At 35.8% G+C, this 14,743-nt stretch overlaps 1 protein-coding gene across 1 annotated transcript; it reads right to left on the bottom strand.

Annotated features, from left to right (window-relative positions):
* Positions 1-2,330: 2,330 nt before the first annotated feature.
* On the bottom strand, positions 2,331-3,320 carry oxgr1a.3 (oxoglutarate (alpha-ketoglutarate) receptor 1a, tandem duplicate 3). Its single transcript, XM_056452894.1, has one exon. The coding sequence runs from the start codon at positions 3,318-3,320 to the stop codon at positions 2,331-2,333; it is 990 nt and encodes a 329-aa protein (XP_056308869.1).
* Positions 3,321-14,743: the final 11,423 nt, after the last annotated feature.

The following is a 14,743-nucleotide window of genomic DNA, read 5'->3' as shown; positions in this document are numbered from 1 at the left end:
CAAATTCGTTCTTCCGGTTTGAAAAGAAATTCTGGAGCTACCTCCTGCATGAAGATTGGCTGCCTGTACTGGCTGGTACAACGTGACGTTATTGAGTTTTCAGCACATCTGTTCATTAATTCATGAGAAAGACTTGGTTTGAACCAATCAGCACACTGAGCAACTTCATTAATATGTATAATATAGCTTCAAAGACTCCTTTTACCTGTTACAGTGTTCAGAGAGACGCCATGTTGTGTTGCTAACCGTTAGCGTTTATAAATGTGCCGCAGTGAAAGTTTTGTTTCCATTTCCCCGTGATGAGAGCACAGCTCGCGTGTGGACCCAAGCAGTTGAATTACAGTGGTCTGCTAGCAGAAATATGTTTGTAAGGAACATTTTTGACCCGAGAGCTTTTCGCATCTGGAAATGGTGAAATCTGGATTTGACGCTCGTCATCTTATAAAAAAAGATGCGATTCCAGTTTGTGTTGATTGTCCTAAATAGAATGCTAAATAGAAAGTTAGTTAGTATCATCAGTAGTACTCTTTCAGTGTTTAAAGACATACCTTAGTCAAAATGATTTAGTTACTAAGTTTACAGTAATATCACTACAATATTATGGACTGAAAATCCTCCTCTTCCACACAGCTCTCAAATCCTGCTCAGATGCTGCGCTCCGAATCACTGTCTATGGCCCTTTAAACAGAGGGTTCATGCTCGAAAACCATGCAATCTGGCTGAATTACAACAATTCTACAAAGATGAGGGGGCCAATTCTTTCACAGCGCTAACTTATTGCATTTCAAGTTATCAAACACTCTTGATTGCAGTTGTTGCTGCTAAGATCAGAATCAGAATCAGAAAGAGCTTTATTGCAAGGTATGTTCACACATACGGGGAATTTGTTTTGGTGACAGAGCTTCTACAGTGCAACAGGATAACAGAGACAGGACAAAAAACAGATAATAAATATATATTTAAAAAAAATAGAAGTAGTGAGTGCAAATATACAGATTGACAAGTGTATGTATGTGTTTATTACTATATACAACGGTATATGTGCGGCTGTTATGTGCAAATTGGCATGTAAAGTGTGTTGTTAAATAAGTGTATATGTGTATAAAGTGTATAGCAAGTAGTGATGTTGGTTTCGCAATTATTATCATCAAGTGTTCATGAGATGGATTGCCTGAGGGAAGAAACTGTTTCTGTGTCGGGCTGTTCTGGTGCGCAGTGCTCTGTAGCGTCGACCAGAAGGTAACAGTTCAAAGAGGCAGTGTGCTGGGTGTGAGGGGTCCAGAGTGATTTTGGCAGCCCTTCTGCTCGCTCTGGATAGGTACAGTTCTTGGGGAGTAGGAAGGGTTGTACCAGTGATTCGCTCAGCAGTCCGAACTATTTGACGTAGTCTTTGGAGATCGTATTTAGTAGCTGAGCTAAACCAGACAGTTATTGATGTGCAGATGACTGATTCAATGATGGAGGTGTCGAACTGTTTCAGCAGCTCCTTTGGGAGGTTAAACTTCCTCAGCTGATAAAGAAAGTACAGCCTCTGTTGAGCTTTTTTGACAATGGAGTCAATGTGAGTGTCCCACTTCAGGTCCTAAGAGATGGTGGTGTCCAGGAACCTGAATGACTTCACTGCTTCCACAATGCTGTCCATGATGCTCAGTGGGGGGAAAGAAGGGGGGTTTCTCCTGAAGTCCACTATCATCTCCACTGTTTTGAGCGTGTTGAGCTCCAGGTTGTTGTGGCTACACCAGACAGCCAACTCCTTAACCTCCTGTCTGTAAGCAGACTTGTCACCGTCCTGAATGAGGCCGATAAGATTGGCCCCATTCTTGTTTAGGTTTAGTAGCAAACACTTTTTTTTCACACAGAGCTATGTAGTTTTGTATTTTCGTTTCCCTTAATAATAAAAACGAGCATTTCAAAACTGCATGATGTGTTCACTTGTGTTATCATTAGCTAATTTTAAAATTAGTTTGACGATCTGAAACATTAAAGTGTGACAAAGATAGAAAAAATAATAATAATAAATCACTAACAGCGAAAACACTTATTCACACCATTAGATGTCTATTATTTAAGAACTTTTTTAAGAACAAATTTTAATCATATTGTTAATTAATCCTTGCCAATCAACTATTTTGACATTTTAGTATTGCTTTGTACACAACATGTTGCCTCTTCAAAATATAGTAGCTTGTTTTCAACAGCAGATACAAAGTCAATCAAGCCTGGATTGTCATAAGAGTGAGTGCGTAGTTAATCAAATGTTTATGTGACACACACAGTGTATCCTTCATATCATTTCACAGTGTCTTTGACTTTAGCTCTTTAATGTAGTGTTAGTTGATCACCGCCATTTCAACAGTCCTTTCAGTCCTCGACTTGAGTTTCTTACATTTGAAGAGCTCCACAAAAGCCTGTTTAAAGTTATCGCCCTGCATCGTGTAGAGCACCATGTTAAAGACAATGTTGAGCACCGCGATGGGTCTGGAGATGATGTAGGCTGCATGAACGCCATGCTCTAACATGCAGTTCATCCCTGGTGTGAGCCTCGTGTAGACTCTAAACGCTCGCAGCACATGATATGGAAGAAAACAAACTGCGAAACACGTAATAATCAATACAATGACTCTCCTCGCCCATAAACGTGTGGTGCTCCCCATATGAGGACCCTCCTTTAACTTTTCAATGATGCGCCAATAGCAAACACAGACCACCACTAAAGGAACTAAAAACCCAAGTACAGTTAACACCCAACTATACGGCCAAACGCTTTGTGGATCGTTGCTCGCAAAATCCAAACAGTATGTTTTGTTATCGATCTCCACTGTTGCGAAAAGATTAAAAATTGGACTCAGTTCAACTACTGTAATGATCCAAAACAACATGCAAGACATGATGCCCCAGCGTTTGCGCTTAATATTTTCTGCATGTCGCGGATGCACGATTGCTACATAGCGAATAACGGAGATGCATGTCAGGGCGAGGATGCTGCCGTACAGGTTGAAGTGGAAGACGAAGCGGGAGAAGCGACACATGGTGATTCCCAGAGTCCACGAGTCATTCAGCACATAGTAGTAGACAAAAATCGGCAGGGAGATTATTAAGAGGAGATCTGTGAAGACCAGGTTCACCATGATGATGGTGCTGCTCCTCCAGGGTCGAATCCTGAGTGCAAACACCAGAAGAGCTGTGATGTTTCCTATAACGCCCACAACGCAGATGATAGCGTACATGGTTGGCAGATAGTAGCGCTTCACCAGGTTGTCCACATCTGTGCAGTTGTCGTTTGATGTGTTGCTCACTCCGTAGTAAGGGTTTACAGACATGATTGTGCCTGAAAAAATAAGGAGAAATGGTGCTGTTAAGGAGCTGTTGAATTCTTGATTCTGATATACCCTCTAGTCTCAATCTCCAGCATCTCTTATGGCCGGTATAGACCATTTCAGTGTGGTCATATGAACATTTCCTGTTTGTTGTCAAACTATTACTGCAATAAGAGGCAATTCAATAATATATCAACACCAAAACAGCCGCTATAACATTATTTATTAATATGTGGAGCTTTTTAAACTCTCAGAAGCTATGGAAATTACAAATGTAAACTAGGAGATATGTTAGGACCATTGTTATTGTTTACATCCCTCTACACACCAACCCAATGCCAAACAACTAGCACCAACGAAGCCCAACTGTGTTGTCGCCTCACATTGGATCGTGTCCGAACTGAAAAGCTGTACGTGAACGCACCAAAACACACGTCCTGCGCAAGAGGACGTGTCTTTTCACTCCGTGGGGGGCAGTAGTCTGTTATTAAAACGTAAATAAAGCAGCATTCAGTATCATTATTACAGTCATTTTTACTCACAATGGAGGGATCAGCTTCCACAAATATGTCTGATAATCTATAATCCATGTCGTTTGCAAATTATTGAGACATTTAGCAAAATTACAGCCAGCCTCTATGTCTTCCTTCTCAGCTTAAATAGTTTACTTGATACATCACTTCACATCACACTTCTCATCAGAATTATTCACCCCCCTTTGATTTTGTTTTTTAATTTTTTTAAATATTTCCCAAATGATGTTTAACAGAGCAAGGAAATTTTCACAGTATGTCTGATCATATTCTTTCTTCTGGATAAAGTCTTATTTGCTTTATTTCGGCTAGAATAAAAGCAGTTTTTAATATTTTAAATCCATTTTAAGGTCAATATTATTAGTCCCTTAGCTATATATTTTTTCAATAGTCTACAGAACAAATCATCATTATACAATAACTTGCCTTATTAATCTAGTTAAGCCTTTAAATGTCACTTTAAGCTGTATAGAAGTGTCTTGAAGAATATCTAGTCTAATATTATTTACTGTCATCATGACAAAGAGAAAATAAATCAGTTATTAGAGATGAGTTATTAAAACTATTATGATTAGAAATGTGTTGAAGAAATCTGCTCTCCGTTAAACAGAAATTGAGGAAAAAATAAACATCTGGGCTGATAATTCTGACTTCAACTGTATATATGACCCTCTCTATGAAACATAGACAAGTTACATAATCTATTTCTGAGAGGAGCATCAAAGTTGTACAGTCATAATATGTGATTTGTGTTTATTGCAGTAAATAAAAGATTAAATATCAAGGTTTTGAGAGACTGTACTATATTTTCATTCATAACTTGATAAGTACTGAAATTAATGATTTTATCATTTCTACATCTTATTATTTTGTAAAAAAAACAGTCTGTTTGCTACCTAAGCATCTGCTTTAATTTGATATCTGGGTTATTATGGTTCAGATGTGTTGACATTTTAAATAAAAGCTTTTCTTTAAAGTTTCTGAGTTTGAAATTAAGGAAGTATTTGACTTGTCCTGTTAATATTAAATATATCATAAATACGTATATGGTGGCTCAGTTAGCAATGTCACCTCACTGCAAGAAGGTCGCGGGTTCGAGCCCTGGCTGAGTCAGTTGACATTTCTCTGTGAAGTCTACATGTTGTCCCCGTGTTAGCGTGGGTTTCCTCCGGGTGCTCCGGTTTCCCCCACAGTCCAAACACATGCGCTATAGGGGAATTGATTAACTAAATTGGCCGTAGTGTATGAGTGTGTGTGGGTGAATGAGTGTGTATGGGTGTTTCTCAGTACTGGATTGCAGCTGAAAGGGCATCCACTGTGTAAAACATACGCTGGAATAGTTGGTGGGTCATTCCGCTGTGGCTACCCCTGATAAATAATGGAATAAGCTGAAGAAAAATGAATGAATGAATGACTTTTATTTAGAAACACATGCTGTTTCTAAGTTAAGTACACATGTACACATGCTTCATTTGGACATTATTGGGTAATTACAGGCACGGGAGTTATCAGTTGTGCGGCCGCATTCCTCCTGAAATAAAAGTGAAAGCTGTCATTGATGTGGTGACGTGGTTTAGACTCACTAAAGATGGCAGACAGATTAGGATATCTTCATGACAGCACACTCCATAATGAGTGAAGGCTCGCAGCTTCTGTTCTGCAAACGCCGGTTGTGTATTAAAGTGAACTAGGCCCACTGTACTGTGTTGCAAACTAATATAGCATTACTGCACTGTACAAATGTCTGTTAATGAACAGTTTCCACACTGAAAAAAAATTTTCAAAGATGATTCCTTGGATTTACTCAATTTGTTTACGTTAAGGGGTTGTAAACCATTTATTTGGGTTGAATTTAAGCAAACAAATTAAGTTGAACATTGCTCAATTTAATTTGTTTGCTTAAATTCAACACAAATAAATTGTTTGCAACAGTTTTGCATGCAACACTTTTTTTCAGTGCATGTTTTGTGTGTTTTGGGTTTATTTATGGTCGTCAATTGTATTATGGGATGCTGATCTCTGCTCTGTCGACTTTTGATGTTGAAAATTCAACCCTGCAGTTTAACACAGTGACTTTTATTGACATTTTAGTAGTTTAATATAGTAATATAATGTATAAGAAATAATATCTAGAGAAATAAGCCTGTAAAATAACAGAACAAGTGCTGGCAGTTTATTACAAGGTGTTTGTAGTGTAATATTCAACACCAAGCCAGACAATATAGCACTGCAAACTAATACAAATGTTCATAAGTCATTTTTGTCCCAACTTTTCAAGGTTAAAGGTTGTTGGAGGAAAGATCAAGATAACATAATGAAAATCAACAGCATAAATAAAATACAGAAAACTGCGGATATTTGTACAGTGTATATTCAAAAGCTTGCTTTATGCTTTAAGCTGAATACTAGTATCTTGCAAAATAACTAGTAAAATATTTACTGTCATCATGGAAAAGACTAAATATATATATATATACATATAGTAGAAATTATTAAAACTATTGCGTTTAAAATATGTTGAGAGAAATGTTCTCTCTTTAACAGCACTAGCTAAATATTTGAAAAAGCATTACAATTTCACAAGAGAGTCAATAATTTTGACTTAAACTGTACATCTTTCTTAGCATTTTCTTAATATTATAAACAAGAAAAAAAATTATGCTCTTTATTTTGGAGATTGATTATTGTTTTTTATGGAATATGTTTGTTCTTAATTGCCTTTTTTAATTGGCTTTTTTTTTACATTCAGAGTTTGTTTATCCTGAGTAATTTTTTATAAAAATAAATGATTTTAAAGGTGACAGTACTGTCATACAGACATTACAATTATTAAACGAAAGCATAGAAACTCTAATTCTGCTCAAAATGTACAGTTGTAAAAATGAAGTAAATAAAGTTGTAGATACAGCAGAAGATAAAGGAAAAATAAAGTTATGTATCGTTTTGGAATCAGAACATGACACCCAGAATCAGAATCAGATCTTAAGTCCCTAAAGATTCCCACCCCTGTTCAAAATACAAGGATGTTCATTCAGCATCCAATATTTCTACAGAAATGCATTGTTTAATATATCTGATCACCAGACGATAACAAAAATCTTGATATCTATGCTTACTAGAAGAGCTGAACACTGATAATTCATGAATGCTGAATACTTACCGTATGACTTCTGATGCTCACTTGATATCTTGGAGAAAGTGTGCTGATCTCTGAACAGTTCACGGTACATAACACAACACTTGATCCTCCCACTTCAGTAGAAGAGTTCCAGTAAATCTCTATTCATTTACAGTATGCAGTGTTGTGAAGTAACAGATTACAAATACTCAAATTACTGTACGTAGGAATAGTACTTTACTAAGTGGTTTTAAAAATGTGTACCTTGCGCTTGAGTACATGTTTAGTACTGTATCAGTACATTTACTCCACTGTTTTCCTTCAACCTGCAGTCACTATTATTATTATTTATTATTGTATTGGTGATTCTTAGTGATTAGCTAAAGTAGAATAATCTGTCCTATATAATAGAGTAATTATAGAATAATTCCCGTCCAAATCCAATTGCAAAACATTGCATCATACAGAACACAGAAGACACTAAATCATTACACACAATGACCGAGACTGTTTGGACTGCATGTCAATAGTGGTGGAAAGAGCACTGAAAAATCATACTCAAGTAAAAGTACCATTATTAGCCCAGAATGTAGTGCAAGTAGAGTAAAAGTATCTGTTGTAAATATTACTCAAAGTATGAGTAAAAGGTCGCCCTTTTAAAAGTACTCAAGAGTAGAGAGTAGTGAGTAATATGCTGGTAAAGGTTGATGCGTTTACATGTAATTTGTGCGTTTGTGTGTAAACGTAACATTCTGTAGTGCATTTAGTGACTGTTTAAGGCCATTTCGGTCATCATACAGTAAACATCCACCCTCTTCTCATCAGTGACATACATCTAATGGCCCGTTTCCACTGAGTGGTACGGTACGGTACGGTTCGGTTTGGTATGCTTTTATGGCCGTTTCCACTGTCAAAAAGCGTACCAAACCGAACCGAACTGTACCATTTTTTCGGCACCCTTTCGAAAGGGTACCAAACACGAGAAAGGGTACCAAAAGGCGGAGCCACACGCGCAGCTGAACGCTATTGGTTTACAGAGATACGTCATTTGCTTACGCAACAAGCCAGAATGAAAACAAAAAACCCGCCATGTTTGAAATACACAGCGAGAGATTACAGCTGAATTATAAATACATATAATAACGAGCCATGGTCGATCTGGGCTCAAACAAACCTTGTCGTCGTCTGGATGAACAGCCACAAAGCCAAGAAGAAGAGCAGATTTACCCTGTGCCCCTTAGTTTTTTACGAGCCAGTCTGAGGCGCGAGCGGTTTCGCTTTCTTCCTTGCGCTCGCGCGCGTCTAACATTATATCTGAAATAACAAACTTCTTGAGCTGATGATAATAACCTGCGCTTGATTATTGACGTGCTTTTGAAACCCGATCCTGTCAGACAAACGCGAGAGTGAAGCGTGAAGAAACAAAGGAGAAGCCGGAAAAAAAGGAGCACATTATTTATTCACGCGAACAAAATGCCATGTTTAACTAACCTATTATCTTCACATTTTGGACTAATATGAACCGGGAATGACAGAATTACTCTCTAACAGAGGCTACATGTGCTGCTGAAGAGTACAGACACAGATGAGAGGTTTTCACTGACTGTAGGCTATATATTGTGTTGTTTTGAACCTAAATACGAAATGTCTGCTGTGTGTAGTTCTTCTGTAGTTGGTAACATATCGGAGACAGTAAGGGGCTGTATGTGTTTATATATGTTCATTTATTTAGTTATTTAATATAATTACAGACGTTACAGTAGGCTGTTTCGCACTGTCATTGATCTGCAGTTATAATCAACTCATGTTCATTGAAAAGTTAGTAATAAACATTTCTACACAAGTATTGATGTGTGTAAAGCATCTGTTTTATGAGAAGTGCTTCTCATATGATATGCAAGTGACCTGTACAGCTTTATTGTAGACATTTCCTCGAGCGAGAATGACGTTGACTGAAACCTTCTGTCATACACCACCCCCACCAAAAGGGTACCCTTGTTAGTGGAAACGCAAGCCTGATAAAGGTGACCCGTACCAAACCGTACCGTACCAGTCAGTGGAAATGAGCCTTAAACAGCCTCTGCATCATTGCGTGTAAAGTATCTTCTTGGACACTTTAAATCAGGGTTGGGCAAACTCGGTCCTGGAGGGCCGATGTCCTGCACAGTTTAGCTCCAACTCTAATCAAACACACCTGCTTATAGATTTCTAGTGATCTTGAAGACACGGATTAACATATTCAGGTGTGTTTAATTAGTGTTTAATTAGTGTAAATGCTTTCAAACAGTTTGCAGCATGTCTTAAGGTAGCTCAGTATAATGTGTTTTACTTTCTATGTGCGATTTGATTGGACAGGTATCGTGGAGTAAAAGTACTGATACTGCACTAAAAATGTACTCAAAGGAAAGTAAAGTACACATTTATAAAACTACTTAAATTAAATTACTTAGTAAATTAAAATCTCTGAGAAAAACTACTCGATTGCAGTATTTTGAGTGTTAGTAATTAGTGACTACACCACTGCATGTCACTAATGAGAATATGATGGATGCCTACTGTATCAAGTCAAGTCAAGTTGAGCTTTATTCTCATTCCTCTACATGTGTGGACATACAGAACGAAATGTGTCTCGCAGGACAACGGTGCAAGAACTTAATTATAAATACAAACACGGATGGATCATCATACGTCAACAGTATGATGACTGAAATCACCAAATGGCCTTAAATAACCACTGAAAGGACTACAAAATCTTATATTTTCACACACAAATTGCATGTAAACGCATACAGTAAACCTTTCACTGCGTAATACACAAAATATTAACTAGATTTACTCATTTATTTTAAGGTAAGTGGTTGCAAACAATATATATGGGCTGAATTTAAACATTCGTTTTCCTTCAGCTTTGTCCCTTTATTAATCAGGGGTCGCCACAGTGGAATGAACCACCAACTAATCATATGTTTTACACAGCGCATGTCCTTCCAGTTGCAACCCAGTACTGGGAAACACCCATATACACTCATTCACACTCATAAACTACAGCTGATTTTGGACTGTAGGGGAAACTGGAGCACCCGGAGGAAACTCACACCAACACGGGGAGAACATGCAAACTCCACACAGAAATGCCAACTGACCCAGCTGGGACTTGAACTAGAGACCTTCTTGCTGTGAGGTGACAACGCTAGCCACTGAGCTCTAAATTGAACATTACTAGCTTTCAAATGTTTGTTTAAATACAACCCATATAACAACCACTTACCTTATAAAATAAACTAGTAAATCTAATAAATCATTGAGCACTTTTGAATGGGTTACTTTTTACTCATACTTTGAGTAATATTTAGATACTTTTACTCTACTTGCACTACAGTTTGGGTCAGTAATGGTACTTTTACTTAAGTATGATTCTTCAGTACTCTTTCCACCACTGACTGTTTATCACAGTCAGGCTGTAGCCCGTATATGAACACATGCGGGCAGATTGAGCTGTAAACACACACTGATCACACCCATGACATCTCTTATTGTGATATTTTAGGAAAGGGTGTCATTGACTAACCCAGGTGATTTCCCATGGCAAAAAAACTAACATGACTGCTTTTTTGACTGCTCATCAAAGATGCCACAAGGTATTTGTCATGTGTCTGGTGGCTAGAGGGACAAACGATCTGCAATTATTATAAAAAACATAGGCTTATTTTAGAAATGCTTCAGGCTAGTTAGCATAGCACGTTCTAAACATTATGCAAGATTATATTCACTGAATACTAAAATGTGGATGATATAATGCTGTATGAGCATGCTATATATATATATATGAGCCTACATACAGCAACAAGCAGAGGACACTCTACAGAATGAAAGGTATTGCAGCTATTGGACAACATAATGTACTTTTGAGGCTTTTTAGGCGAGGATATTGTTATTTAGATTGCTACTATGCAGTTTATTTAAAAGGATAGTGCCTATTTTAAATATTTATTATTTCTCGCATCTGCAGCCATTAGACTGTCATTGAGCAAAGACGATTGACGACCAAATAATAAGCCCCAAGAGAAAACCAGCTTAATTTTAAACGACAGCTGATCAAATCAATATTAAACAGGTAAATTAATTTCTAAGTCAATCTCTCTCTTACGAATGTTGTAGTGCTGTGTATATATATATATATATATATATATATATATATAGATAGATAGATAGATAGATAGATAGATAGATAGATAGATAGATAGATAGATAGATAGATAGATAGATAGATAGATAGATAGATAGATAGATAGATAGATAGATAGATAGATAGATAGATAGATAGATAGATATAGATATAGATATGTGTGTGTATATGTGTATATGTGTATGTATGTATATATGTGTGTATATATATATATATACATGTATATGAATGTTGTAGTGCTGTGTATATATGTATATATATATATATATATATATATATAGATAGATAGATAGATAGATAGATAGATAGATAGATAGATAGATAGATAGATAGATATAGATATATATACACACACACACACACACACACACACATATATACACACACATATATATATATATATATACATATATACATATACATACATACATACATACACACACACACACACACACACACACACTCATATATATATATATATATATATATATATATATATATATATATATATATATATATATATATATATATATATATATATATATATATATATATATATATATATGTGTGTGTATATATGTGTGTGTGTGTGTGTATATATATATGTATGTATGTATGTATGTATGTATATGTATATATGTATATATATATGTGTGTGTATATATGTGTGTGTGTGTGTATATATACACGTCCAGCTCTCGTCAGAATGGATTTGGACGTGAGTGAGACAGACACACTCTCAGTTCTTTGTTCTGTCTCACTCAAGTCCAAATCCATTCTGACGAGAGCGGGACGGGAGCTAAAGGAAGTGACATCACTCAATGTAGAACTAAAAAGCTAAAAATGGTGGTGATTATCACTGTCCTGTCTTTAATAAACTACAGACGTGATCCACCAAAGCCAGTGGTGTCGGGGAATTCTTTGTGGTGAGGGACGAAGTCCGCCACATATGGTAAAGTACTTCTTCAAGTACTTCATTCAACTTCAAGTTGTTGTGTCACTATAGCAACTACAGAATCACCGGTTGTGACTCTGTAGTTGCTATGGTGAAAGAACAACTTTAGTAATATAAACAAATGACCCAATACTGGGGTTTTCTAGAGTAGGTGAGGATAGTTACATTTTTTACATTTCTTTTAAGTCAGTGTATTCAAACTTTGATTGACACTAGTTCCAAGTGGCTGCTATTGAATAGCATAAATGTTATGCTGCACAAACAGAAAATGCCCAGAGATGGGGTGAGACGGGGTAAGATGCAACAGTATAAAATAAGAATTATGATTAAAAATTAGATTTCAGTATAACCAACAACATGATAGATAGATGTTTTATATGCATAAGTACTGTGAACTTAATATATTTGAGTAAACGAAGCAATTCGAGCTCAGTAAAACCCAATAAATGAAGAGAACTCAAACCAACTGAGTACTGTAAAACCAAATAAGTTAAGGCAACTCAAACTGTTTAAGGGTACCGATTGCAACAAACCATTTGAGTTAAAAAAAACTAATCTATATGAGTACTGTGAATTTACTCCATTTAAGTTGAAGTAATGAGGTATTTATTTAACTCATTACCTTCAACACTGAGTTCAAAACTCTTTCCAAATGAGTAGAATTAACTTTCAGTAAAGTTTGAGTTAACTACACTCATTTCATTTGATAAAGTTGATTGTTGGCTTTTACAGTGTGTTATGGCATTATTATACATTATTATATTGTGTCTGTAAAAGCACAGTTTAAACATTGAATAAAGGGCTATTTTCAAACCAAGTAATGGACCGAGTTGGACTGATAAACATAAATGAAAGAATATTTTTTAATTTGTTCTTCTAAAAGTATAATTAAACTTTGGTTCAAACTACAAAATTTAATTTAATCTAAATCAGAAATATTTATTTATTGTGGTCAAGACATTCACACAAATATAAAATATTGTTTACTATAGAGACACTAAATATACTTTATACTTTACTGAAAAAAATTATTCAAAGAGGATTCTTTGGATTTACTTCTTTTGGATTTACCTTGGATTTTTTTACATTAAGTGGTTGTAAGCAATTTATTTGGGCTGAATTTAAACAAACAAATTAAGTTGAACATTTCTCAATTTAATTTGTTTGTTTAAATTCAACACAAATAAATTGTTTGGATCAGTTTTGCATGCAACACTTTTTTTCAGTGTACAACGCATAATAAATAAAATTAAGTTAAAACGTTTTTAATTTTTTTTATTTCATGTGTTAAAGGGCACCTATTATGCAAAAATCACTTATAAGGCATTTAAAATCAGTTGTGTTAACAGTGTAAATATATCCACACTGTAAAAATGCAGGGTTCCACACAATTCAATCATGTTGTCCCAACACAAATCGATTAAGCTAACTTAACACTTTTAAAACATTTATGTGGATTGAACATTAAAATTAAGTTGTCCCAATGAAATCTCAAGAATGTGTTGTTTCAGCTCATTTTAATTAAGTAGGAAAAATTAAATAACTCTATTGTTTATAATCAGACTTGATAAAAACAGTCTGCAGAAACACTTCGATTGACATTCTTCCTTTGTATGTGTCACTAGAGGCTCACACCACTGTAAAACCCAAAAAGTGAAAGTAACTCAAACCGTTTGAGGAAACCGATTGTCACAATCCATTTGAGTTTTAAAAAAAACTAATCCTAATGAGTACTGTCAACTTAATCCATTTGAGTAAATGAAGCAATTTGAGCACAGTAAAACCGTGAGTGCTGTAAAACCCATTAAGTTAAAGCAACTTAAACCATTTGAGGAAACCGATTGCTACAAACCATTTCAGTTCAAACTAATCTATATGAGTACTGTAAACTTAATCACATGTATTTAATTGACCTATTACCTTCAACACTGAGTTCAAAACTTTTCAAATGAGTAGAATTAACTTTCAGTAAAGTTTGAGTTAACCACACTCAATTCATTTGATAAAGTTGACTGTTGGGTTTTTACAGTGTATAAATAAGAAAACATGCCTATGTGCAAAGCATCAATAGAATTCACAGCACTGCAACCAAGCTGTGTGAAGTTTTGTTTATTAATTATTTATTGATTTATTGTTCCACCTTTATATCACAACACCAGAGACCCTATTTTTTTACACTTAATGACAATTGTGATGTTTTATTTCAAAAATGAAACCTGTTTTACGCTTTATATTTGATGCTTGAAACCCTGTCTTCATTGTAGGCCCCTGTAAAACAATTATTGACATATAAAGAGTTCAGATGCAAAAACCTCTAAATGCCGTCTGAAATTCCCCTCAAAAACGAACATTTATCTCCGACCCCTTTGTTTATGTTGAGATATTCATTCATTCATTTTCTTTTTGGCTTAGTCCCTCTATTAATCCGGGGTCACCACATCAGAATGAATCGCCAACTTATCCAGCTTATGTTTTACACAGCGGATGCCCTTCCAGCTGAAACCCATCTATGGGAAACATCCATATACACACTCACTCACACTTATACACTACAGACGATTTTAGCCTTCCCAATTCACCTGTACCGCATGTGTTTGGACTGTGGGGGAAACCGGAGCACCCGGAGGAAACCCA

Source organism: Danio aesculapii, chromosome 1 (genome assembly GCF_903798145.1).
Source record: "Danio aesculapii chromosome 1, fDanAes4.1, whole genome shotgun sequence".
NCBI lineage: Eukaryota > Metazoa > Chordata > Actinopteri > Cypriniformes > Danionidae > Danio > Danio aesculapii.
This window is presented reverse-complemented; position numbering and strand designations above follow the sequence as displayed.